The sequence below is a fragment of the Asterias amurensis genome, chromosome 12 (genome assembly GCF_032118995.1).
Source record: "Asterias amurensis chromosome 12, ASM3211899v1".
NCBI lineage: Eukaryota > Metazoa > Echinodermata > Asteroidea > Forcipulatida > Asteriidae > Asterias > Asterias amurensis.
Genome location: NC_092659.1, coordinates 8,525,236 through 8,552,216, shown reverse-complemented (window position 1 = coordinate 8,552,216; position 26,981 = coordinate 8,525,236). Strand labels below are relative to the sequence as shown.

Sequence of the window (26,981 nt, the reverse complement as noted above, 5' to 3'; positions counted from 1 at the left end):
CATAGACTGTATCCAGCCCCTGGCCGCGCGCCTCCCCCGCCCGATCCGCTACAAACACAGATCTCAATAGACAAAATCAGTGCGAAAATGCGTAATTTAATGTAGGGACTTGTAGCGAGTTTATATATTGGAGTAGTCTGGTGCTGCGTTTTTAGTAGTAAACAGCTCAACTACGTTTGATATGGTTACCATGCCACATTCTCGACACATTTTTTATTGCACAGAAGCAGCATTGTGAAAAACTAGTGTGCGGGATCGTACGTTCCGAATTTTACCTCCATATAAATTAAATGGGTCACAATGTTAACATTAAATAACTTTTTCGAATAAATAATGTTATGGAATCAATGGAAAAGGGCACGACGGTCAAGTGTCCGTAAGGTACGTGATTTTTAAAAGGGCTTCACGGCAATTGGCTGGGGCATTGTGGCAATGGCCGCTGGTGGCCGCTGTAGAGGTTGAGGCCTGAATGTCCACTGCCTTTAACTTTTAAATAATGTGAAGCTGCTATTTTTCACTTAAAGCAATGACAATTAGCATCTGATGAAAAGTAAAATTGAGAACAACTTATATGTTTTAAATAGAATGTAAATAGTGTCCACTGCCTTTAAAAGAAGACACATGAATAGATGACAAACTATAATTAAAGGCGTGAGAGTTTTAACAATATAAATTTAGATAACAAAGCAATTTTATGACAAATGAAAGCCTTAATTTTAATTTTGAAAATAAATAAAGAAAACTATTTTTTATTAAAATTCGTATTTTAAAGCTGTAACGTCTAGCTTGCAATTGCAATATTTTATTTGGATAACCTTCCGCATGGCGCCACCACCTTTTCACTCATTTTTACATAAAGGGATATCTCATTGAGGTATACTGAAAACTTTTCCTTCTATTACACAACTTAAACAACTGCTTTATACAAAAATGCTGATTTCAAACATATTATTGTTGAATACCCCCCCCCCCCCATCACCACTCCCCCAAACTGGATAATCATGATATTAATACAATACAATAATACAACTCGCACGCAATTCCGCAATGCATTCACACAGTAAATAAATGGTTATGGATGGTATCACATTCACACAAACAAACGCAACACTTGTGACATCCACATGAAGGTCAAACACAGATATTCCGGGAAATAGATGACGTAGTATGGCATAAACAATTAACGTAATCAATGATAAAAAAGAGACATATCACTTACCAATTATTGTTGACCCTGTTCGCAAAAAGGTCCCAGATGATTCAGTTACTGTTGTTGTTGGTTGTTGATGTGTCTTTTGCTTCCCTGATTGAGTAATGTTTTGTGATTTCCGAACGCAAACTCCATCCATTAGCAGGTGGTCGATATCGGGTACCCAGACACCTTGGTTGTGTTCGATTAGGTGCGGTTTCTTGGCATCCGTTTGACATCCTCTTAACATTCTCTTGAGGGCGCTATGACAACTTTGCGGGAGTGAATTGATTTTTGTTTGGTTGACTTTGAACCAAAGATCGTCGGCGCTCTATGATCTTTGCTTTGAACCAATAATAGAAGCTATGCGCTAGTGTAGACCCAACAAAGGGTCATAACATTATTTCAAGCGGCTCAATGATTTTGTTTTCAAATAAAGGTTACTACGAGGCAGACCATCTTACCATAGAGCAAGGACAGCAGGGTCTTAATAGTAGGCCTAGTGAGTCCAAGTTTCATATCATTATTTACAAACTGTGAGGCCTTCTATGACCACACCTCGAATAATTTTAGCTTCCTGAAAAATGAACAATGACATTATTACTAAAGGGTCACTTAAATTTAATACTGAATATTTTCCATGGATAATTATTTTTTATGGCCGGGATTTCTTGACGTAAAAGTCGAGACTGTTTAGCAAACTTCTGAGAGACCACAACATTTCAGTTTTTATTTGACCAATTGTACAGAAAATACGAGACAAGACAAAGAGTGAGTGTTACCACAACACATTCACTTGTCCTTATGGGACTTACAGCCAATACAGAGGATAACAAATCCTCAATTTGCCAACAGAAACAACACACAGAATAATAAGAATCTTTCCACAATAAAAAAATCATCCATACTTCCATTCACTCAAACACTTTCATTTCATCCATCTAGGTCTATCATTCCTGTGAAAGCAAACCTTTAAAAAATACACTAAATTTTATATTAGGCCTAATTGTTTTAAAAACCTATGATACTGAAGGTATTATTTACCATTAATTGAAACCCTATCTATTTTGTTTTAGTTCTTGAACATATTTTACGTCTGTTGTGTGTTTGTTTTGGTTCTGTAATGTTGGATGTTCTATATACTTGTTGCTGTGTGTTTTCGATGTTTGCACCATTTCATTCTCGATTGACCATTTCAAACAAAAAGTCTCTGTTTGTTCATGTTCTTTCAGTTCAGTTTAGTTTATTTCCACTAAGTCATGGGAACAAGAACAAGAAAGAGGCAGATTATTTCTTAGTGTCCTCTTTTCAGTTTTTAAAATCCTCCAGCCTATTGAATGATTGAATGTTTCCACCTGTTGTTGGAGAGATGCATTCACACATTCTTGGGTCATGACGTCTATTTTGTGTCAACACAGATTTTGAATAAGGCAGGTGTTTCGCACAATAGTTATAGTGATACAATTTCCATTGTAGTGAGCCTATTACTACTGCACTCAAGTTCTGTTTTTTTAATTGGATTAACTTGAGCTATTTACATGTCTAGACACTAATAATGTCTAGACACTAATAATGCTGTTATTATAACACTGTGACACAGATTGAATTGGTGAAATGTTGAAGAAGGTAAGACAGACCAAAGGGTCGTGATTTTTTGTTGTGCCGGCCAAGCTAGACCACAAACACGCACATTTATGAAGTAGGCCTAGTTAAAAAAAAAGATTAACAGTAGTATTAATGTTCCTTTGGCATTTTACTAATACAAATCCGGTTTTCTCAGGCATTTTTGTGATTCGCTCGCAGTTTCAAACGCCTTGAAAACTCACCTAAATTTGTCCGCTGAGTTCATATTATGAGCCTGCACGCCCATAACATTTCACGGTAGTGGGTTCCCGTGAGAAATGACTGCCTTCAGTGGAAATTTTCCCGGAAATATTGTCCTCCGCTGAGAAATGAGATGAAAAAGACACCAGCTCCATCAGCAAACGTTTTCCAGTCAATGTATAACAATAAAAATGACAAAATAACCTGAGAGAAGGAAATTTATGTGAACAATTCTCACAGAATTTGAACTAAGTCAGTGCTGCGTCAAAATCTCGCTGCTACTGAAAAAGCGCAACAGGCTGCTGAAGAGTAACTTTTGCTTTTTTTATTCAAAGGGGCGGTTCACTGGATTTATATCCTTGCGCGGTCACTGAAAATGTCTTCAAATCTCACCTTTTGTCCAAGAAAGGTTATATATTACTTGTAAAGTATTCTCAATGTAACTTAAATAGGATAAATTTTATGTTTGATTTAATGTTTATTTTGAAAAAAAAAAAACCAAAACAACAACAACTATTTCTCTTGGTGCGAAGGGATACTGACCCCTTTGCAACCAGTGAGGAAAGTCGTCTGCTAGAAATTTGAGGTGAACCGTTTTAGGGCTTGCCATTGGTCAACAGTAGTGACAAACCTTCTACTGATTGGCTAATTCAGAATGCGTTATGCAAATATCCTGACGGTAGTCACATGCTGAACTAATAACTTCGTAAAAACAATAGACTGATTACACTCCGTCGTGCGGTACGTGACCTATATAGTGTGGGTACTAAATAAAATGTAACACGGAGCACTGTATGTACTTGAGTTGAAAAGACATGATTTTGCCTACTGTGGCAATTTTTTGTTCAGTAGACTCAATTCTCGAAATCACTGAAGAATACTCAGGAGTTTGTAACACGAGACCTTACCGGTGGCTAAAACAATGCCATTGATGGGTAAACACAGTTCAGCCAACTAGGAATGCCACGAGAATGTTCAAACGATGTCATTGATGTGTTTGTGCACGGAAAGTGTGGTTTTTACATGGCCCCGATTGTAATGATTTTGCTGCCATTACTTTCAATAAAAATCTCATGAAGAAGCTGCGAATCCCTTTATATCCACCCTCAAATTATTTGATTAGAAGGGGTAGCTGTCAGCTTTGAGTCGGACAACTTCGCGATCCCCCTTATGGCAGCCCGACTTCTGCCGTGCACAGCGCAAAATCCACGCCCGGCGCGTGATCGTGAGCTCTCGCTCAACAGGATTTACGCCGTACTCTCTTTTGTAGTGGAATACTGGACATATCAATCAGCAAAATGTGATTTCAATCAATGTCACAACATTCAACTTTATAAAAAAGGGCTAAGTCTTTTTTATTTAAAATTTATCGAAATACAGCAGATTGCGGTCCACGTACGAGTCTTCCCATGGCTTAAATGTGTGGCCTTGTTTTCTATACCCACTTTAGGTCACGTGATCACATAATTGGAAGCGCAATCGGTCTATTCTAACGTTGCTCTTTGCTAAGCCCAATTTCATAGAGCTGCTAAGGCACAAAACTTTGCTTAGCATGAAATTTCTTCCTTGATAACAACAGGATTACCAACCAAATTACCAAGTGTTGCATATTGCTTGTTACTGGTAGTCAGCTGTTGTTTGCTTACATTGAAAATCAATTAGTGGAGATTTAGTAGGCAATCCTTTTTTTTATCAAGGCAAACATTTCATGCTAAGGAAATTTTTGTGCAAAGCAGCTCTATGAAATTTGGCCCCCAGTAGTTAACTGGTTGCCTGCTTATTTTAGTGTCGTTTTGGTAACCAGTGCACGAACACTACGCCTTTGAAATGAAACTTTCAGGCTATATGGAACAAACGATGGGTTCCAGTTACCAAACATGATACTGAATCCCTTTAAAGCCAGTGGACACTATTGGTAATTGTCAAAGACTAGCCTTCACAGTTGGTGTATCTCAACATATGCATAAAATAACAAACCTGTGAAAATTTTTAGCTCAATCGGTCATCGAACTTGAGAGATAATAATGAAAGAAAAAAACACCCTTGTCACACGAAGTTGTGTGCGTTTAGATGGTTGATTTCGAGACCTCAAGTTCTAAACTTGAGGTCTCGAAATCAAATTCGTCGAAAATTACTTCTCTCTCGAAAACTATGGCACTTCAGAGGGAGCCGTTTCTCACAATGTTTTATACCATCAACCTCTCCCCATTACTCGTCACCAAGAAAGGTTTTATGCTGATAAATATTTTGAGTAATTACCAATAGTGTCCACTGCCTTTAAAAGACAAGGTAGGCCCTACCATAGAGCAAGGAAGAGCCCTACACACAATTCTTCAGGCAAGGCCGATCGAGGAACTTTTTGCAAGCACCAATTACCACTGTCATGTTCCCGCTGCTGCAGTGAAGTGCCACGCGTAACAAACGTGCAAACGTGGGCCACGCCCACCGAAGTCGAAGTGTCCGAATTGCCCAAGTTATTTTCAAGATAAGAACGTGTATTATTAATTATACACAGTATTTAGGTATGGTCAGCTTCAATATAGGGGAGCAAATAATATCAGTGATGAAGTAATAAACCAAATTAAAAACTAATGACTAATCACAGCATAAAATAATAATCTGAAATTATATTATGAGTAAATGATTAATTGAGTTTATACACATTTTATTGGTGTTACGATTTAGTGAAATTCGTGATTTTACTACATTAATTTTCCGAAATTCTGATCTTTATATTACGGGATGACGGAACAAAAGAATTTCCTCGTACAAATTATGCACTAGGACTAATTACGCACCACGACGTCACTGCATACCATTAAGTACATTCTGTGGCATTGCGCAATGTGCTCTACCCACATGTACACCCGGCGCCTTTTCACCTCGTTAAGTGGCCAAACATCACTCCGCAGATAAAACTTATTTCAGTTTTTCATGGGCAAATTTAATAATTTCTCACCTCTTACAAAACAATTTATCAATTATATTTTTTATTTTAGTCCTTGATGATGTTTATTTGTCAAGAATGATGTATTTTAAGATATATGTTGTTGCCAGAGTCTGAAAAGTGTTACTTCCGGATAGCGGATGGATACGCTGAAACGTCTGGCACATTTCTTCATTCTCTCTGCTCGTTCCTTTTCCCGCTGCACGTACAAGAAGAATGTCAAACGATCATCAACAGCACGAAGATTCTGTGTCAGGGTGAGCTTTTTCTTCATTTATTTCCCACATAGCATTGAAAGAAAGAGTGAAGTTGATTTTGAGTTTGTTTCTGTGAGCAAAACTGTATTAATTTCCGAGTTTTCTGTGTTTTCATGACAAAAAGATGGCATTAAATATGGCGACATGGCATGGCAGATTATCTAGTCACATCCGAAGCACGTGTTCTTGCACAAAATTCTTTATCTTACCACCATGGTCCGATTCTTTATCATGATGAAATTGCATTCCTTGTTCGTATAAAAACACATGTCTCTTGACCTAGCTGTAAAGGAAACTATGCTTGTTGTCTTTGTCTCTCATGTATCGACATACAGCGTCGAATATGTAAAATTTTGATGGTAAAAAAAGCGAAATGAAAATTGAAATGTGGTGTAAAAAATCTATCTGAATGGGATTGGTCATTGACCATGGAGGGCAAGAATTTGTTAATGAGTTTAAACCTTTCCATCCATTGGAGTCCACCTTTGAATGTTACAAAATGTGTGGTAAATTTTATTTTTCAATTCTGGACAAGCAAAACTAGCATTTTCCAGATCTGTGCTACTGAAACTTTTTATTTTTTATTGTTGCTTTCAATTCCCCCTCGCCCCAAATGGCCCAATTTCATTTTTTTCCCGTTCCATTTCCTTTTCCTGTTTTTGGTCAGCCACACTTGGGTCGCTTTCAGTTTCACTCGGATAATGATTTCCCAAATTGTTTTTCCCGAAAAAAAAAAATGTTTAAGTACAAAATGGTAGGTAGGTCTTGACTTTTGGAATTAATCAGACATGTCAGAAGGCTAAATTTATCATTGACGAGTCAAAATACCCTACAATTTTTTTTTTTTTTACATCTGTGGAGGATTATTAGACAATCTACTCCTAAAACTATTTCGGTTTCATCCGCTAACGTCTCCCGTAACCTCATAGGTTTATATCTCTCACACGTAAAACGATGATGGTTCAATAAAATTTAGAATCACAAATTCGGTTGACCGCAATGACGATGCTGTTAAGACCAACCGGCTTTGGTTGGGGTGGCAGAAACGCACTCATGGTTTGTCGCTGATGCATTATGGGTAGTGGATGTATATCGACCTCTGTTAAAAAAAAAGCCCCAATAATGCATTAGTGCAAACTTGACACTTGACCAAATATGGGTGTGACAATCGTAGCAAAATCACATTGTTAACCCCGCAATATTCCATACTCATGCTTTGATGCAATCCCTCTTGTTTTCATGTAGACCTCAGCAAACTTCCGCTGGTTCTGGAAATGCAGGAGACTTTGCCAAACAACCCAAGGAGACCAACCGTAACAATGAAGTGCACGATCATATTGAGGTAAGTAACCTGGCTGACCCCCCCCCCCCCCCCAGGTCTTTGTCCCACACTTCCCCTTCAGAACACATATTTCTTAACTAGCCCCACCCGCCCCAGTCACAACCTTAGAGCGGGATCAGTCCTGGAACTTCTGGCCTTGAATTACATGTAGGCCATTACCTCTGTTGCCCATAGTATTTTGTCTAGTGTCCCTTTAAAACGTTCCCATCGACTTCAAACAATTTCAAATGGAAGTGCCCATTGAAAATTGAAAATGGCCAGCCCTCTCAAAGATAAAATTTGAGGCTTGCTCGCTAAAGCTGAAACTGTAGGATCTTTAATGATAATTTGTCTATCTACGGTAGACTTAATGCATTGATGTCATCCAGCTGCCATTAAAGAGGTAAGACGATGACAAAACAATCAAAATTCACATATTTGTAGGCGGGTCGCATAGGTTTGTACAATCGCCAGTCTTTGTTTGCCCTACTGCTATGACATCATTTGCATAAGGTCTATTGTCGGCAAAAAAACGCTGACCCTTCCTTAAATACTAACATTCTTTTTTTTACCACAGGGGAGTGAGTCCCTGGAGGTGATTGAGTCCTTTGATGATATGGGCTTACCTGATGAATTACTCAGAGGTATCTACGCTTATGGTTTTGAGAAACCGTCCGCTATTCAGCAGCTTGCTATTAAGCCATGCTGTCAAAGTAAGTACCTCTCTCACCATTCTAAAGAAAACTTGGGTTAGCACCTTAGCCCAGTACACCTGAGCTTAAGCACAACAAAATTAGGCCTTACAGAAGACGATCAGAAGACGATCAGAGCATACTGATCGAAACGTTGAGTTGAAACCAACTGTTCTTTTCAGAACCACCCCAACTCATTAGAGATAGTCATTACATGGTGTTACCGCAAACCTTTCTATAACAGAAAAAGGTTACCAGCTAAATGCCATTTTACATGTAGCATCTGTGACTGGTATCCTGCTTATTGTTGCTTAGCTTTCCTTTCTATGTATCCATGTATGTGTGCACTATCTGGACTAGCTTGCTGTGTTTCTTATCCAATATGGTGCAGACCATATCAGATAATAAACGCAACAGACTGGTCATTGATTTGAGTTTTTCTTATAAAAAAATATCTAAGAACTAACATGAGTAGAAAAGCTCTTTCACCAAGCAAAGTATGTATTCTTGCTCTTACTTACCAACCTTCGAAGTTATTGAAAAGACCAGCATAAATATCTTGATTTGTTTATTTTTTTTCTTTTAGGCAAAGATGTGATTGCTCAGGCCCAATCTGGGACCGGTAAGACGGCAACCTTTGCCATCTCGATCCTTCACCAGATCGATATATCGAGAGAAAACTGCCAAGCTCTGGTCTTGGCTCCTACCAGAGAGTTGGCCACACAGGTACAACCCTCTTAAGATTTTAGATTCCTCCACCCAAACGTACCCCCTTATCATAAGACATGTCTTGATTCAGCCCTCAAAATATTAAACAGCACACACAGTAATAACTAATTGCCAGGGTGCCATGTGCTTTTGCTGTGATGCCCTTTGCAAAGTTCCAATACATATAACCTTTTCCCCTCAAATAAGTGGCCTTTGCCAGAGGAAAAATGCTGTGCCCCTTCAAGGGCAAAGTTCAAGACCTGTTGATTTATTCTGTTGCTGCAAGTTGTACAAGCATTTCATGTGTGTATTTGATAAGCAGGCAACCAGCATGCGACTTAAACACTTTAAATAGTTGAGATGATGTTCGGGTTTAGGAGGAGAAACCTTGATTGATACCAACGATGGTATCCAGGTGACTTAACACTTCACTTGGCTCTGCCAGTGTGGCGTACGGGAGCTGAACCGCTATGGTTGTGAGGTACATTCCCCTTCCACGACGTTGAAGATCAATTCCTGTCCCCGATGTTTTTCAGCATTTGTGTGGACGGGATTCTTGCATATTCCTGCGTCCTCTTGGAGTCACTCTGTGGCAGTTACTGAGAGGGTAAACCATGCAAGGAACAGTTATCTTAGATAAGGTTACTGCCTATTTGTTTTAAGCATACACGCTGCATTAGAGTAAGTGTAGTTGAATCAGTCTGGTAATTTGAGTTTGTTATGTATGATTAGATCCAGAAGGTCTTCATTGCTCTTGGAGACTACCTGAAGGCCTCCTGCATGGCCTGCATCGGTGGAACCAATGTGGCCAACGATATCGCCAAGCTGAAGAATGGTGTGCAGGTTGTTGTAGGCACCCCTGGCCGTGTGTTTGACATGATCGGCCGCAATGCCTTGGGTGAGTGGTTCATCACTGCCTTTGTTTATTCTTGTGCTTTCAGTATTAAGAAAACTAAAACAGGGCTTGCTCATGTCTGATAATTTGAGTTAAGTTCATAACCAACGATGGTATCCAGGTGACTTAACACATCGCTTGGCTCTGCCAGTGTGGCGTACGGGAGCTGAACCGCTATGGTTGTGAGGTACATTCCCCTTCCACGACGTTGAAGATCAATTCCTGTCCCCGATGTTTTTCAGCATTTGTGTGGATGGGATTCTTGCATATTCCTGCGTCCTCTTGGAGTCACTCTGTGGCAGTTACTGAGAGGGTAAACCATGCAAGGAACATTTCTTGTTAGTTTGTTAGACTTTTTTATATCTAACTTGGGCCCAGTGCTGCCACAAATCAGCATTTATGTCCGAGTGATTTTTCTTGGTTGACCCTCAAGACTTTATTAATAAGTTGATCGTAACATGCGAATTGATTTATTCTTACTGACAGATACAACCTACATCAGGATGTTTGTCCTCGATGAGGCTGACGAGATGTTGTCAAGAGGCTTCAAAGATCAAATCTACGAGGTCTTCACCCAGCTGAAGCACGACAACCTGCAGGTGAATAGAAATCACTCAATATGCTGCCATCTTGGTCATGCTCTCTGACTTAAAACCGTCAATTAAACATTGATTTCCGAAAAACGGGGACAGACTATATTGTTGTTAACCTCAATTTGGTTCATGTGGATTTGAATGGGTTTGAATTCTCAAGAGCTCAAGCCAAAAATAGTTGTTTCAGTAGTGCTGTCATCAGTCTAATACAAACCAGTTATTTGTTATCAATGAATTAAGACTCGACTGGGGTTCAAGTTAATTTATTACACTTGACATTTTTTATTACAGTCTCTTTAATTTGTCCACAGGTTATTTTGTTGTCGGCTACAATGCCAGATGATGTACTGGAAGTGACCACCAAGTTTATGGTCAACCCAATCCGCATCCTCGTCAAGAAAGAGGAGCTTACCCTGGAGGGTATCAAGCAGTTCTACGTCAACGTAGAAAAGGAGGTGAGTAATAACTACCTGCTGATATGTCAAAGTCACTGGTGACCTTTCTTACGCCACCATTTAAGTTAAGTCCCCGGCCTTTACCATGCTGCAACCATCTTGGACATGGTTCCCTCTATCAAATAACCGTAATGAAGGATAGTTTTTATTGCACTGAAAAAGGAACCAGATAATTTTATTTCCGCTAGGTTCAGTTTGGTTGTAGACGGGCCTCAAAATAACTTGCTGCTCCAACAGCAATTGCTTGGTGCCCTTTGCAAAATTCCAATAAAATTGATGTTCTCCTTCAAGAGCAAAGTACGAGGCCTGATGGTATAGATGAGTTCTGATTAACACAACATCAACTCTCGTATGTTCATTGTCAACAACTAAACTAAATGATGTGTTCATGTTGTGTCTCTCCTCAGGACTGGAAGTTTGAAACTCTATGTGACTTGTACGAGACACTGACCATCACACAAGCAGTAATATTCTGCAATACTAGAAGGAAAGTCGACGCCCTTCAAGAGAAGATGAAGCAAAAGGACTTCACCGTCTCCAGCTTGGTGAGTCTTGATATTCCGTTTGTTCTTGTTCTTGTATCTAAAACACTGATGGCCCAATTTCATAAAGTTGCTTCAGCATAAGGGTAGCCAAGCAACACAAAATGATTCTTACCAACTTCAATTCAGTATTTTCTGTGTAAGCAGCTCTGTGGAATTAGGCTTACTTTGTTCAGGGGATGGGGTTGGTAATGATTTGGCTGAGTGGATGTCTTTGGATGTCCAACATGCGACTTAAAACGTTTGGATGATATAATATGGGATTAGGGGGGAAAATTCCTTGAAAAAAAACCAACGATGGTATCCAGGTGACTTAACACATCGCTTGGCTCTGCCAGTGTGGCGTATGGGAGCTGAACCGCTATGGTTGTGAGGTACATTCCCCTTCCACGACGTTGAAGATCAATTCCTGTCCCCGATGTTTTTTCAACATTTGTGTGGACGGGATTCTTGCATATTCCTGCGTCCTCTTGGAGTCACTCTGTGGCAGTTACTGAGAGGGTAAACCATGCAAGGAACAGTTATCTTAGATACTGTTAATTCCTATGTTTTTTTAGCAAAGCCCTTTTCATACTACTCAAATCCCGAGGGTAACTTCAGTGAATAATGGCCAGCCCATGGATCATCTTATCCCTGATCTACCCAACAAATAGGCATACCTCGGGGGAATAGCCATCCCTGCTCTGGGGTCGGGGTAAGCGATTAAACCCTGGGGTAATGTTGGAGCGAGCAGCCGGGACTGTGTTGAATAGGGACTTAGGCAAGGACTGTGTGAAAGTGTGGGAGGGTTAAGAACCACTGGGATAAGAGATGCATTGTGAAAAGGTCTATAAACACTTAATACTATACTCAAAAGTAGTGGAATCTTAAGGTAATCGGTGGCAATCTTGCTCATGGAGAAGCAAGACTTTTCTGTCCTTTGAGTTGATTTTGTATTTTTTTCTTCTAGCACGGAGACATGGAACAGAAGGATCGTGATGTGATCATGAAAGAGTTCCGTTCAGGCTCTAGCCGTGTCCTGATCACTACTGACCTGCTGGCTAGAGGTATTGACATCCAGCAGGTGTCTCTGGTCATCAATTATGACCTTCCCTCTAACAGGGAGAACTACATTCACAGGTAAGTGCTGTTTGAAGCTTTGCATGGTGTGGATAAGGAAACTATAGATAAATAGTAAACTTGCGAGTACAATTATGTTTAAAACTCTTTTGGGGAGTGTTGGCTCTGAAAAGCTTGTCTTCTGGTCTTGAGGTTTCAAACAGAATAATCTGCTTGCCGATCTCATGACGACGAGCAGAGTAAACTGTTCGAAATTTCGAGACCACACTGGCTCTTTTCAGAGCACTCGCCGAAAGAGATTTACACATGGCTGTAACTGCAGGTATACTAATTACTTATAGTTTCTTCCATAGTCCCCCCCCCCCCCCAAAGCTGCATATCAGACAGAAGGGACTTGTGGCAGGGTTGGGATGTTGCCAAAAACCAAAGTTGTTCAAGCATTGTTAACATTTAAAAATATGTCCATCAAACAAACACTTAAACACTTACATTTCTGGAGGTTTTTTTTGGTACACTGTTGTTCAAATGATATTTTCTTGACCGTGGTTTAAACGTGTGTTTCTGCGGAGGATGAGGACTGGTGTAAAGTTTTATTACTAGCTTTTAGATTCTTTTTGTTGTAAACAACTTCCAATAAAGCACCGCAGTGATGTATCAGTGTCATCTGTGGTCGTCAGCGGAAGGAGATCAATCCCAAGCTATGCATCATGGGTGGGATGGGGGGATTTAATCATGTTCCCCTCAATCTCAATATGCGTACCTACATACGTGGAAACTATGTCGTAAAAGCCTGTAAGAGCAAAAGTCTGCCAAGTACAGACAAATCTTGCTTAGCAGAAACTGGTAACAAGCCAATAACAGAAACAAGCCAATAACATTTTAGTTGTGGCCGCTGGTGCCGTGATGGTTTTTTACTTGCCAATGAAACTTGCCACGCAGCATTTTCTTGCTGAACAGCTTTATGATATTGGGCCATGTAGTGTTCTGAAGGAGGCTAGTCAAAACATTTAGAAGACTACCTCGGTTATTTGTTTTCAGAACTAATTCCCCCCAAAATAATTCCTGTAAAGAATCTTTCCAAAAAATTACACCTGAAATCCTGTATAATTTGTTAATTGTATTTTACAGGATTGGTCGTGGTGGCCGATTCGGCCGTAAGGGTGTGGCCATCAATTTTGTGACAGCAGATGATCTGCGAGCTTTGCGCGAGTTGCAACAGTTTTATCATACGGTGATCGACGAGATGCCGATGAATGTGGCCGATCTGATTTAAATATTTTGTGTGGGACAGTTTGCCGCTACATCGTCTCTACTCGCAGTGCCTGAGGTAGATCCTCTCACGACTGATGATTTTATGTGTACTCCGCTTCCAAACTACGCCATGTGAGCATAGTGACCAAAGCAAATCAAGTGACATTGAAATACCAGGTTGAGTTCCTACCTGGCGTTTTTTTGATCGGTTTTGGATTGAGTCTCTCGAACTGCGATACAATCGATAAGGCAAATCTCCACGGGGGAAGGCCTCCCCCCACCCCTTCCTAGAAGGGGGGTACCTACCTTAAGTTTATTTGTAAACAATTTACAATAATATAAATATTTTAAGTATTTAAAGCACGCATTATCGTGAGCTTTGTTAGTTTATCATACATACGTAAATCTGGAACATAAATTTCAGTTAATCACTATCAAAGAAAAACAATCGATCCTTTTTTTGTTGAAATCTATATTAAAGATTTCGCGTCTTACTCTTCAACCTTTGCTCAAGTTGTATTGTAATATTGTAACCGATTTGAATTGATGCAACATGGAATTGTTTAACTGCCAAAGAATTTTACTGATAAATGCTCGCCAAGCTGTTGTCAATTTGAGATTTATGTGCAGTATGTACAAGAGCTTAGAAAGGAGACTTTCTTCAACAAATCTTGAACCTTTCACAAGAAATTTCTTCTTGACAAAAAATTTATTTTCCTCGAAGGTTTCAACTCCAGACATTGTTGCGCATCATATTAAAATAGAAAAACATTGGACTGAATTTGTTAAATTGCTGGAGATAGTGCAAAATAAGTCAGGAGAAAAAAATTTGTTGATGTTAAAATTCTTGAATGATATATTTTTGAGGGTCATTCAGTTTTTGGCCACAAGACACGTACGTATAAAATATTTGTGGATTTTCACAAAACTGTTCAATTACACATTAGTTAATTGTTACATTAGTTTATCTCTGTCTTTAACAGTAATTAATGTACACGTTAATAAAAACTCATCAAAACATCTGTTGGCAATTTTTTTTAAACTGCCAGAAATGTTAAAATGTTTTGTTTGGCGCCCTTCCGATGGGAAACATTTCATGTACGTTGTCCTTAGGTTAATGCTCATCATTTTGTTGTACTATGTGGTTTTGTCTAGATTTATTAAAATCTATATATGTATAAAACATACACCTGGTTCTCTGTTAATCTTTTGTTGAGTATCATGATCTGCCCTCCCCTTTGATAGTTGACCATTGGCTAAGCTACCTCAATGAGAATTTATCTCGTCTAATGATAAGGTTGCTTATATCTCTACGGGCCAGGTCACATGAGGCTATTCACAGGCAACTAGTTCCAGGCAATCTCCATGAAGAAAAGGCATTCAAATTTTTATGTTCACAAATGTTTCTTTGGGGATCATAAGAATGTTGGACAAAACTGTTTCCAAAGTGGTCCTGCAGCATGCACTGCGGTTGGTTGCCTCTAAATTGACATTCACAGTTGTGTAGTGTGACAATAACCTATAGATGACCTATATGACCGCTGACGTCACACGAAAACCATAACATGATTCGCGCGCATACTGCCGGGCAAAACCTTTGTGTTTTGGCAGCCAGCGAGAAAGTGTTTGCAATCTCACCATGACTAGCTGTCTTTTTGCCCGGCAAAACATGACGTATACAGTGTTTTTTCAACCGAGGGCGGTTTAAATGTAAAGGCTTCAAATAGGCCGACGAAGCTCGCGCCAGGGTTTTGAAAAAAAGGCTTGATTATTCTTATTGAAGCGGATGTGGCTACCCATAGAGCGGGCATGTGCTTTCTCTGGATCTTCCCAAAATCTCCTTGTGCCTTCAAATTTCATGTGAAAGATTTATAAAGAAGTAAAGCATCTGAATTTTTGTTTTCTGCTGATGCATAGAGTCTGTAAACAACAATTGTAACATATGAGGGGGGAGTAGTCTACACTTGTCTATGTCACGTTACCTTTTGTGTTGACAGTCTATGATAAGTTGCTGCAGAAATTTGTTCTTCAACCAGTAAATTTAATGAGCGCTCCTTTTACATTCATTTTACAAACTAATTACATGTATAAAGAAACAATGGTTTCAACAGGATATATTTGTCTTTATTTTCACAAAATAAAAACTACAAAAGGTTTTTATTTGAAAAATCAGTTACATGTACATTATGATATGGAGGAAGACAACAGTAATATTTAAATCTATACAGAAAAGATATTGCGCATCTCAGACAGGGAGCACAACAAAAAATGACTTTGTTAATGGCACTGGACAGTATTGGTAATCACTGTTAGCATAAAAACTTACTTGGTAACGATCAATGGACATAAAATATTGTGAGAAACGGCTCCCTCTGAAGTAACAGTTTTTGAGAAAGAAGCAATTTTCCACTAGAATAATATTTGAATTTGATTTTGAGACCTAAGAATTTGATTTTGAGGTCTCGAAATCAAGCATCTGAAAGCACACAACCTTGTGTGACAAAGGTATTTTTGGGGTGTGTTTTTTCTTGCAACTTCGAAGACCAATTGAGTTCAAATTTCCATAGGTTTGTTATTTCATACATATGTTGAGATACACCAAGTGAGAAGACTGGTCTTTGACAATAACCAAAGGATTTCCAGTGCCTTTAATCAGCAAATCAACACCTGTGCAGGCATTCAGGAACCAGGCCTACTTCGATCATTTAGACTACACAGCTCCCTTTTGCATTGACATCAACATGACGCCATCTTAGAGGTCATATGATGATGATCGAAACAATGGAAACCACACATCTTGAAGCTTAAAGGAACCCGTTGCCATGGATCGGACGAGTTGGTCTATAAAAAGCGTTTGTTACCGTTTGTTATAAAATGCATATGGTTAGAAAGGTATTTTTAAAGTGAAACTACAATGATCCACACAAATATGCGTCAAAATTGCGTGGTTTTTCTTTTGCTTTCCGAACTAACACGGTCAACCAATTATGGGAGTCAAACATTTGACTCGCATAAATGGCCGACCGTGTTAGTCGACGAGGTAAAAGGAAAACCATGCAATTTCGAGACATGTTTGTGTGGATCATTGTATTCTACTTTTAAAACATCTTTCCAATCATATGCATTTTATAACAAACTGTTTAAAACGCTTTTCAAAGACCAACTCGTCCGATCCAAGGTAATGTGTTCCTTTAAAGTTTATCTTCCATATTATGATAGTATGTGCAGATAATTTATCTGCGCATACAGAAAAAGTTTTCTCAAACATCCAAAAAACTTGTTGTTTTACCGACTCTTTATACCTAGACCATTATTGTACTGTTTTACAAAGCAGTGCAGAGTTTAACAATGAAAATGGCTTAGAGTTTGGATTGTGAAGTAACAGGGCATTTGATTGGCTAGCTGAGGATCAGGCATTACACAGTTGGCCCATGATGTGTGTGAACATATCCATGACTTGAAGATACTCATCGGCACCATCACACAGCCGTTTATCGATTATAGCAATGCGTTCCGTTATGGCAGACTTCTGAGTGTCCGTCATGTCTTCTCTGTTGACGATGATGTCAAACACCTACAGCAAGGGAAAAAAGTGATTAAGGGTATTAAGGAGAATGTCATGGCCGAGTGGTTTAGAGCGTTGAATTCAGGTTCTGGTGGTTAAGTCATTGGAGTGTAGGTTCGAATCCCGGTCGTGACACTTGTGATTTGAGCAAGATGCTTCTCCTCACCATGGGGTATAAATGGGTACCTGCGAGGGTGGAGTTTAATATTGTGTATGAAAAAACCTTTGGAGCACCCCAGCAACCCTGGATTGTATACTCCCCAGGGAGCTGAGAAAGATTACAGTAATGTTATTGACCCAATGTGCAGGGCACTAATGTAAAGTGCATTGATCTGGTTATTAAAAAATGTGCTATATAAGACTTAATAATTATTTTGCTGGTGCTGGATGGATTGCACGCATGCCGACTTGTTCCAATGTCATCAATGCAAGACATTTGCGGGGGGCAGCGCTAGTGTGGTTTCAACATTTATTTGTTTTATGTATTGTACTGTTTCAGGGATTGTTTAAAGTAAGGAGGCTTTATTCCAGCATCCCCATCCCAAACTATAAGAGTGCTGTAATGGCTATCACTGATTATCAAGTTCTTCCCAGTACCTATCCTCCAAAGAATAATTTTCCTCTAATTTACTGCTAAACATTTACTGCTACACTACTACATTCTGAAACAACTACACTGGCTCCCTATCTCTCAACGAATCATCTTCAAGCTGATGCTAATTGTCCACAAAGCTCTTAATGGCAAGGCTCCCCACTATATTTCTGAACTGCTTCAAGTTTACACTCCATCAAGGAATCTTCGATCAAGTTCTATGCTTCTCTTCATTGAACCCAAGTCTCGACACTCATGGTGTGACAGGTCTTTTTCTTCAGCCTCGCCACGCATCTGGAACTCTGTACCACTTAATCTTTGATCTTGTCTTTGTACCGCAAAATTCAAGTCTCTTCTACAAACTTTCTTATGTCACAGGTTTTCAATGACTAATTTTGTTGTTTTTGTTTTTCTTTGTGTTGTGTTTTGTTTTTGTTTTTGTTTTTGGTGTTACTGCGCCTTGAACACCCAGCAGGGTGGTTATGTGCGCATTACAAGTCTCATTATTATTATTATTCAACTTTAGCCTTGTCCAAAGCCATAGCGAAAAATATCTTGTCATACCACGCACCTTTGCCTGTCCCAGTCAATTGTATTGGCAGATATGGCAACGGCTGTCACAAAGGTTGTTGCTAAGGACCTTCATACTTCAATGCTTGATGATGCATTGGAAGATAAAGACGTAAAGTATAAGACGTAGCCATAAAGAACTTAACTTGATATTTTCATGAATGTTTGACCATAGAGAGTAGGTTGTTTATATATGGACTATTTTTACCTGATTGACGACTTGTGTCGCTGCAAACCCTTCTTTAAGAAGATCTTGTACCGTTCTCTCCAGCTTTTCATAGGACCCTCCTGAACAGGCCGTCATCAAGTTCCCAATGACATCATCTGGAACAACCTACACACAAATTTAATAAACAACATATCCAAGAAAACTTGATTTAATTTGTTGCTTTATAGAGGGGCACATTGCCTACAGATTAAGCGTTTTGTGCGAGTCGCGGCTACAGTTTTTCAATTACTCGGTTAATCGTTGCACCGTGACATCTACAAAATAGTCCAGCTACCTGTTTGGTGAACCAATTGTATCGCTCACGACTATTCATGACACACATAATTTACTTACAAAACACAATCCGACATCAGTGACACATCCTTTCAGCTTGAATTTTAATATATTGCGCTTGCGGGACACATTGTCACAATGCATCTTGAGAATTAAAAATAAGTCGCGGCTAGTGTCGTAGTAACTTTCACTTGTCACCCAGACCTAGATGACAACTCAGTGTTTTAATCAGTAGGCCCTATGCTCTGATCATCTGGAGACTAGTTCACTGTTCCATTATTTCTTAAAACTCAAAAGTTTAAAATCTTACATACCCCTCCGATTTCATAGATGTCTTGAACGCTGATACTATCATCGGATCTCAGTCTTGCTGCACTCTGCAAGAATGTGATGGCTTTCCTCAAGTCTCCCTCTGACGTGCTAATGATGGCATCTATTGCCTGGAGATGAAAACAATCGTTTGTCACCACATAGAAAGAGAAACAGCTGTCTTACACCAGTTTCACAGGCACTCCAGAGTCACGTCAAACAAAATTATTGAATTAAGTGCATGAAAATTTGGCGTCTGAAACAGTTAGGAGCAACTGGATGCACTTGAAGTCGAAAGATCGACTGTTGCTGTCGTTCGGAACAACTCTGGACCGCCTTGGTTTCAGACCTTGACCTTTTTATGAGCCGAGCCAATGCAAGTGTTATGTTAAAGGTTCGCTCGGCCCCAGCGGCCAGTCTATCCAGGACCGCTGGGATGGGCTAATCGCTTGCACAGATTCTTGTTCAGGAAGTACGTCATGCATACAGTGCATAGAAATATGATGCAGTTTGAGTGTGATGCATGATGAGACTGCACATTATTAAACCAATGACAGTGCATGATACGTTTGCCCATCCCAGCGTCTTTGGTTAAAGCAAGGCACTGGGGACGAGCGAATGTTTAAGTTTGCCTGTCTGAAACCAAAATTTATTTGGGTCGGCCTACGGCCGCTCTTAATCTATTTCATTCAGCGCGACACTGGAGCGCCTGTCTGAAACAGGTGTTAACACCCCATACCATGGGCCTTTCTCAAACCTTAGCTTGGGCTCCGGCTCCGTCTGCTCATTTCTAACAAAATGCATAGGAAATTTTTACTCGCTGCGTTTCTACTGCCTACACAGTACGTGGAACCCAAGCCAGAGCCGGCGTCGAAGTTTGAAGCAATTCATGCCAGAAAGGGGGCCAAAAATTTGACCAGCTCATAAGCCCAAAACTTGTTTAAAAAAAACTATTTTAAAAGATTTATAAGTCCAATAAGAACCGGAAGGTTAGCATACCTTTTCGTATACCTTTAGCAATACAGCGCTACGAAATGGAAATCGTACAGTTAGCAGAAAATCGACTGTTAAGCAGCTCTATGAAATTTGGCCCTGGGTTGCCATAAACAGACGGCAGACTTCAGATATGAAGTTGTGTATCTCCTTACCTCCTCTCCACACTTGGCCCCTTCTTTCCGACAAATCTCCTCCAGTCTTCTCTTCAGAATATCTTTAGAGAGGGGTTTGAAGCGGAACTTGGAGCAACGGGACGTCAACGGTTCAATGATCCTGCAGTCAGAATAAGAATTTAAGATGACTGACTTTTTTTGTTACTGCGAATTCTGTCACAGAGGAATTATTTAAGTTTAGGAAAGAAGTCATCTATAAAAGATTCATGAAGCCAATCATTTCACCTACCTACTGACGTAATTGCAGATCAGACAGAATCTTGTGTTCTTGGATTGTTTTTCCATTGTACGACGCAAGGCGGACTGAGTGAGTAAAAAAGAGAGAATAAATATTCTTTGTGGGATCAAAACACCAATACATGTATGTGGATTCCAAAACAAAACATTTCTACACACACAACCATTAAAATGACAATTGCAGTCAAATGCTGAATTACTGTGAGTATATATATAATTTAACATGGTTTGAGGGTGACTAGTCGATATTAGCTCCCCAAGGTATTGGAAGTTGACGAACTAGTTCCCGAGCCGAAGCCGAGGGAACTAGTTTGTCAACTTCCAATACCGAGGGGAGCTCATATCCACTAGTCACCCGAAATAAATCATGTTATATTTGTTCTACTATACTTTATACATAATTCAGTTGTTTGGAGCAAGGGAAAAATTACGACTGTGAAATAAAATGAACCATGATAAGTTTGTTCATGCGATGAATGTTGCTGAGAGATGTCCGTGCGTTTGTAGAACAGTACCACGATCATAAAGCGCATGACAAGTCGAATAGCGTCAGGGGAGCTACATTATTACTTGTCATTCGCTGTTACCACTTGCGTGAATACTCACGTGCGCGCTTGGTTATTAGCAAAATTAACACCTGGCACGTGATGATGAATGGACCAGCGAGAACTTGACTCTCGGTCATGAATCATGTATGAGGTATAGTAATACAAAATATATTTGTTTATATACAGAGCTTTTTTATATATATTTTTTTTATGCAAGTCGCCTGACATACAAGGCCTGAAGGCCACTTCAAGGTGTGGGCTATAATTATTTTTTTCCAGAGGCCATTGCCACCTACTCCTAGGGCTGAAACAGGGTTACCCCTTTTACAGTCCATACAAATGTAGGCTTAGGTATCATCAATTCGAAGCCTGGCCGGTAGAGCAGAAAGCACTACCACCCCAATTTTATGTAGCAAGTGTCACGACCGGGATCTGAACCCACACCCTGTTGATCAAACACCAGTGCTTGAATCCGGTGCTCTTAACCGCTCGGCCATGACACTGCAAACTTTAGCATCTTGAAGTCAAAGAGATTTTGTACACCAATCAGGGAGTTATTTAGAATTATATTCAACATAATTCTGTTGCCAGCAGCGTCATGAATTTGGGCCTAGGCCTGCAATGTAATCTGGAAAGGTTAATATAAACGAGAAACATACCTGAGCAGCATTTGTCATTGAATCTGCTTCATCCAGAATAATAATCTTAAAGGCCGGGCATGGACGTCCACTGTAAACAACAAATCAAAAAAGTGTTTACATTATACACATTTGATGTTCCATGCTGAAACAGTTTTTGTGGATTTTGCACATGCATATTTCGCTCACGGAGATACTCAGCGCTCAACACATGCACAATGCAGAGACAAGGTCAGTTGTGATTAAACTGTCGTATTTGTTCTCTACTTTTGCAGTTTGAAAAGATAAAACAATTTAACAGAAAGGTATTACGAATGGGAATCAAAGTTTAAGTAGGTTGAATCGGTTTCAAACTATTTGTTTTAACACAAAGGGCCTGGTTCTTCATAAAATTATAATAAACCAGGCCTCAGTGTGTTTAACAGGCATGTGGGTAACTATCCATGAAAAATGAGGAAAAGAGAAAACCGGGCACCAAAAAAAAAGAGGAAAAGAATATATTCCTATACTTTTGTAAACAGAAAGTAAAGTAAAAAAGAGGAAAATCACAACCAAAAAAGAGGAAATCAGCTGAAAAGAGGAAGTCTCACATGCCTGGTTTAAACAAATAATGTCAAACTGATCCACCACCCTTTAAATTCCCCTTTAACAGACTCCTGAAATGTGGACTTACTCTGGCCTGGTGCCTCCTGCCGTCTGCTGGGCAAATGTCTTGACTTTGTCTCGAATCACTTGGATTCCTCTCTCGTCAGATGCGTTCAACTCCAGCACTCGAGAGCGATACATGTCCCTGAAAATTAGCAGGATTTATATAAAAGTTATGTAAAGGGTTTGTATTTTAATTATAGAAAAGGCCGTTGGAGAAACTCACCCTTATTCACAAACATCAGCCTTCGAGAAATTTACGCTCCCAATCACAATCTCCACTTGCATGTTCATTGGCTTCATTCAACAAAGTCATATGGCAAACATGCATTTTCTACGTTTTCTCCTACTCTTTGGAACAAACTCCCCCGCAACATCAAAGACGCACAAACTCTGGATCAATTCAAACACCTTCTCAAAACTTACTTGTTAAACTCTGACTAATTCGGTGGTCGAGTTGTCAGCCACCAGTTCTTTTCAGAACCAACACTACTCAAAAGAAATTTACACATTGTGCTACCACAAACGTCACCTTAAAGGGAAGTTACACTATTGGTAATTGTCAAAGACCAGTGTTCTCACTTGGTGTATCTCAACATGCATAAAATAACAAACCTGTGAAAATTTGAGCTCAATTGGTCGTTGGAGTTGGGACAAAATGATGAAAGACAAAACACCCTTGTTGGACGAATTTGTGTGCTTTCAGATGGGAATAAAAGACTTCTAGCTAGAAGTCTTTTATTATTTTCATGAGAAATTACCTCTGTTTCAAAAAATCTATGCTACTACAGAGGGAGCCGTTTCACACAATGTTTTTTACTGTCAACAGCTCTCCAATGCTCATTACCAAGTCAGTTTTTAAGTTAATATTTGTTTTGAGTAATTACCAAACGTGTACCTTCCAACAGGCAATGAATGTAAGAAAGCAGTCCGAGAAACCTTACCCGAACAACTCTCTGGATGCAGCTAGGATCGTAGAAGTCTTTCCTGTGCCAGGTGGACCATAGAACAACATATTTGGCAACTTCAGAAAAAAGAAAAAAAAACGTTTTCGGGGAATGTTAAAGGAACACGTTGCCTTGGATCGGACGAGTTGGTCTAAAAGCGTTTGTAACCCTTTTTTAGAAAATGCATATGGTTGGAAAGATGTTTTAACAGTAGAATACAATGATCCACACAAGTTTGCCTCGAAATTGTGTGGTTTTCCTTTTACTTTGCGAACTAACACGGTCGGCCATTTATGGGAGTCAAAAATTTGACTCCCATAAATGGCCGACCGTGTTAGTCGACGAGGTAAAAGGAAAACCGTGCAATTTCGAGGCATGTTTGTGTGGATCATTGTATTCTACTTTTACAACATCTTTCTACCCATATTCTATTTATAATAAACGGTTACAAACGCTTTTCAAAGACCAACTCGACGTGTTCCTTTAAAATGACACTTTCTAACTCACTCTTGATTTTGCATGACTAAAAACACAACAACAAAGTAAAGGAAACACAACAAAATAAATTAAAATATATAAAAAGGTATGATACACACAAATTTTTTTCTTGAAGGGGCACAGCAATTTTCCTTCTTTGTCAATTTGAAACAGAACTTTGAAGAGAGGGCACCACAGCAAAATCACGGGGCACCGCAGCAAAATCACGGGGCACCGCAGCAAAATCACGGGGCACCACAGCAATTACTTGAAACTGTGACCTCTACACTCACATGCCAGAGGTCCCAGATTTAAGTCCCACACTGGTAAATTTTTCTTTGATCAACCCAATGTTACAATTATTTACCAAGTTAATTTCCGTAGGTTTATTACTTTTAACAGCAATGATAATTTGGGAGGGCTAATCATCATTCAGCTGAGAAGCTGAATTGGGAAGGACGCGACTACAACATGTTGGAGCTGCAAGGCATGCAAGAGAGCCTCTATTTGTACCAAATGCCCACAGAGCGCAGCCAACGACTAAACATGTTTAATGCTTCCAGAGGAAACCCCGAGTGTCCAGAGAAAAACCCTCATGGCACAGGAGAGAACCAATGCACAACTTTACTCGTATTGTGGCCTACTTTGAATCAGGGCCACAGTAGTGAGCACTTTACGCACATGCCAACTTTGCCACAAAACCAACATGTACGTTGCTAGTCGCGTTACTGGTTGTTCCCCAAACCCACAACAGTTGGGGTGACAGGGCTTTTTCTCATGCTGGTCCTTTACTTTGGAATAATCTGCCTCTCAATATCCGTAACATATGTCTTCTATTCATAAGTTCAAAGACGCCCTCAAAACCCACTTTTTCACAGCTAATTTTGTGTTGTTTTCTTCCTTGTGCCATGAGCATCACTATAAGTGTTCTTCTTCTTATTATTATTAGTTATTACCCAACAATGTGTAGTTCAACCTCTTAAGACAAATTCTTGTATATGTTTTGGCCAGTTACATCCTGAACTTACGTCTGAGCCTTGTATTGACTTTTTGAGCATCGCTACAACTTCCTCTTGATAAGCAACATCATCAACCGTCTTTGGGCGACTAATTGGAGACAAAATAATTGGAGAAAATATTAAGGTATTTCACATCATGGGAAATAGAACAACGTTGTACTTTTGATCACAGTTCCTGAACCATTTAATATTTATATACTGACACATGCTAGAAGACTATCCAGTGAGTTAGTCTTGTGTTGGAAGAGCACTTGTGGGATACAAACTGTGCTTGGGCGACATTTAAAATGTTGTAAATCACGTTGCAAATTCAATGACAGTAGTAGTCACCAAAGTTTAACAATGATTATTATAGCTCTTCATTCTTAGGGATGTGACGAACAGATTTGATCATCACAGTGTGACTATTATTAATGTGACCTCTGTTTACATTCAAACCGCCCTCTGTTGACAAAACACTGTCCAAGTCATGTTTCGCCGGGCAAAAAGACGTGTATTTTTATTTATTTATGTATTTGTTTATTTCCAGGCAAACAGTACATACAAAGAATAGGCAATAAAAAATAAGACTACACAGAGAACAAGCCTGCGGATAACCAAAGTGCAGTCATGGTAAGATTGCAAGCTCTTTTTAGCTGGCTGCCAAAACACAAATGTTTTGCCCAGCGGCATGCGAGCAAATCATGGTATGGTTTTCGAGTGACGTCAGAGGTCACATTGTCTATACGGTCAATGAAAAACTTACTATTTTTCCACCCATGGTATGAGGCGTTCTCTTGTCTTTGTACTCTCACCGCTCCCACCAGCCTTCTCTTTGATTGCAGGCTTTGACGTCCCTCCTCCTTTAAGAAAGGCTTGCATAGTGACAGTGGGTTTTTTGGTGTGGTTTAGAAGCAGTTTCACAAGTCGTATGACACTTAAAGTTAAAGAGTCTTACTCAAAACTACGTAGTTGTCTGATCTGGAAAGAAAAGGGAAAAGATATTTTACTAGTATTACAGAACTCTGTGTCAGTTTAACCAACACCTTTTTTTGTGGTACTGGCTGAAACTTACATGTAGTGTGATTTAATACATAATATTAATTTGTTGTGTCAAAGTGGACGCTTAGTACAACATCTTCCAGTAAAATTGCGTTATGATACGATCATCCGCTGCCAGTAAAAGATCCACTATTATCAATCAGGCCTTGAACTTCGCTCTTGAGAGGAACAGCAATTTTCCTCTGCAAAGGAGGATAAATGCTATGATGGGGAAATTGTAGGATAACCTTCCGCATGGCGCCACCACTTTTTCACTCATTTTTACAAAAAAGGATATCTCATTGAGGTAATTAGATATTATATTATTTCATATCGAATAAAAAAAAGTGGTGGCGCCATACGGAAACTTTCCAAATTTTAAAGATTCCTTAAAAAGTAATTAAAAATGAGAGGACAAATCACAAATGAGATATTCCTTTTTTTTGTAAATAAATAAATTGAGTGAACAAGTGGTGGCAGGATAAGGATAGGGAAATTTGTCCTTTTTTACTAGTTTATACAATATGCCTACATGAATAATGAGCCAATTACAGTGATAGTGATGTGCTTGCTATAATCATAATTACCGCGCTAGTGCTGTGCTCACTTTTGTAAACAGAGGGAGAGGCAGCTAGAGTAGAGTTGTGTGTGTGACTTTGAATTGATTCAGATTTATTATATATAGCAAACCAACACAAACAGTTTATCGAAACGAGATCACAGAAATGTGTATTTAGAAGCAGGGGTGGAATATATCAAATAAAAATCCCTTACCTCACTCCACTGCCACTGAAAGTTGTAATCGTTGAAGATAAACCACTTCTTGTCGAAGTCACTGGACAGTAAGCTCGTATTTTGTAGTTGTAGTTGTACCCCTCAACCTCTTGGACATCAAAGCGCGCGCTCCTCACATGTGTGGCGCGCCATCAGTAGAGCGCCCTCTGCTGGTAAATATTCAGACTGGTTTCTAGTTACTTTATTACATTATGCGCTGACGACGTGCACGCACG

At 39.5% G+C, this 26,981-nt stretch overlaps 3 protein-coding genes and 3 non-coding genes across 6 annotated transcripts in view; 4 read left to right on the top strand and 2 right to left on the bottom strand.

Moving 5' to 3' along the window:
* The window catches only part of LOC139944741 (unconventional myosin-XVI-like), a 62,680-nt gene extending 61,327 nt beyond the window's left edge, over positions 1 to 1,353 (bottom strand). Inside the window, exon 1 of the mRNA XM_071941802.1 lies at positions 1,220 to 1,353. The gene's annotated coding sequence lies outside the window, so the exon portion shown is untranslated. The remainder of the gene's footprint in view (positions 1 to 1,219) is intronic.
* A 4,757-nt stretch (positions 1,354 to 6,110) lies between these two features.
* LOC139945188 (uncharacterized) lies at positions 6,111 to 14,920 on the top strand. Its single transcript, XM_071942481.1, has 10 exons — positions 6,111 to 6,217; positions 7,463 to 7,559; positions 8,116 to 8,251; positions 8,817 to 8,956; positions 9,671 to 9,836; positions 10,320 to 10,432; positions 10,738 to 10,881; positions 11,289 to 11,426; positions 12,373 to 12,542; positions 13,611 to 14,920. The coding sequence occupies exons 1-10, from the start codon at positions 6,177 to 6,179 to the stop codon at positions 13,753 to 13,755; spliced, it is 1,290 nt and encodes a 429-aa protein (XP_071798582.1). The 5' UTR covers positions 6,111 to 6,176; the 3' UTR covers positions 13,756 to 14,920.
* Positions 9,337 to 9,567, top strand: LOC139945679 (small nucleolar RNA SNORA73 family). Its single transcript, XR_011787152.1, has one exon. It is a non-coding gene; the product is annotated as a small nucleolar RNA SNORA73 family (small nucleolar RNA).
* LOC139945681 (small nucleolar RNA SNORA73 family) lies at positions 9,938 to 10,168 on the top strand. Its single transcript, XR_011787154.1, has one exon. It is a non-coding gene; the product is annotated as a small nucleolar RNA SNORA73 family (small nucleolar RNA).
* On the top strand, positions 11,715 to 11,946 carry LOC139945680 (small nucleolar RNA SNORA73 family). Its single transcript, XR_011787153.1, has one exon. It is a non-coding gene; the product is annotated as a small nucleolar RNA SNORA73 family (small nucleolar RNA).
* Positions 14,921 to 15,792: 872 nt separating the features above from the next.
* LOC139944948 (replication factor C subunit 4-like) lies at positions 15,793 to 26,899 on the bottom strand. The gene is made up of 11 exons (XM_071942142.1): positions 26,746 to 26,899; positions 25,697 to 25,911; positions 24,961 to 25,039; positions 23,453 to 23,532; positions 22,537 to 22,653; positions 21,885 to 21,954; positions 20,670 to 20,743; positions 20,420 to 20,540; positions 19,277 to 19,402; positions 18,669 to 18,794; positions 15,793 to 17,307 (listed from the first exon to the last, which is right to left on the bottom strand). Exons 2-11 carry the CDS (start codon positions 25,810 to 25,812, stop codon positions 17,143 to 17,145), a joined length of 1,074 nt encoding a protein of 357 aa, XP_071798243.1. The 5' UTR covers positions 25,813 to 25,911; positions 26,746 to 26,899; the 3' UTR covers positions 15,793 to 17,142.
* Positions 26,900 to 26,981: the final 82 nt, after the last annotated feature.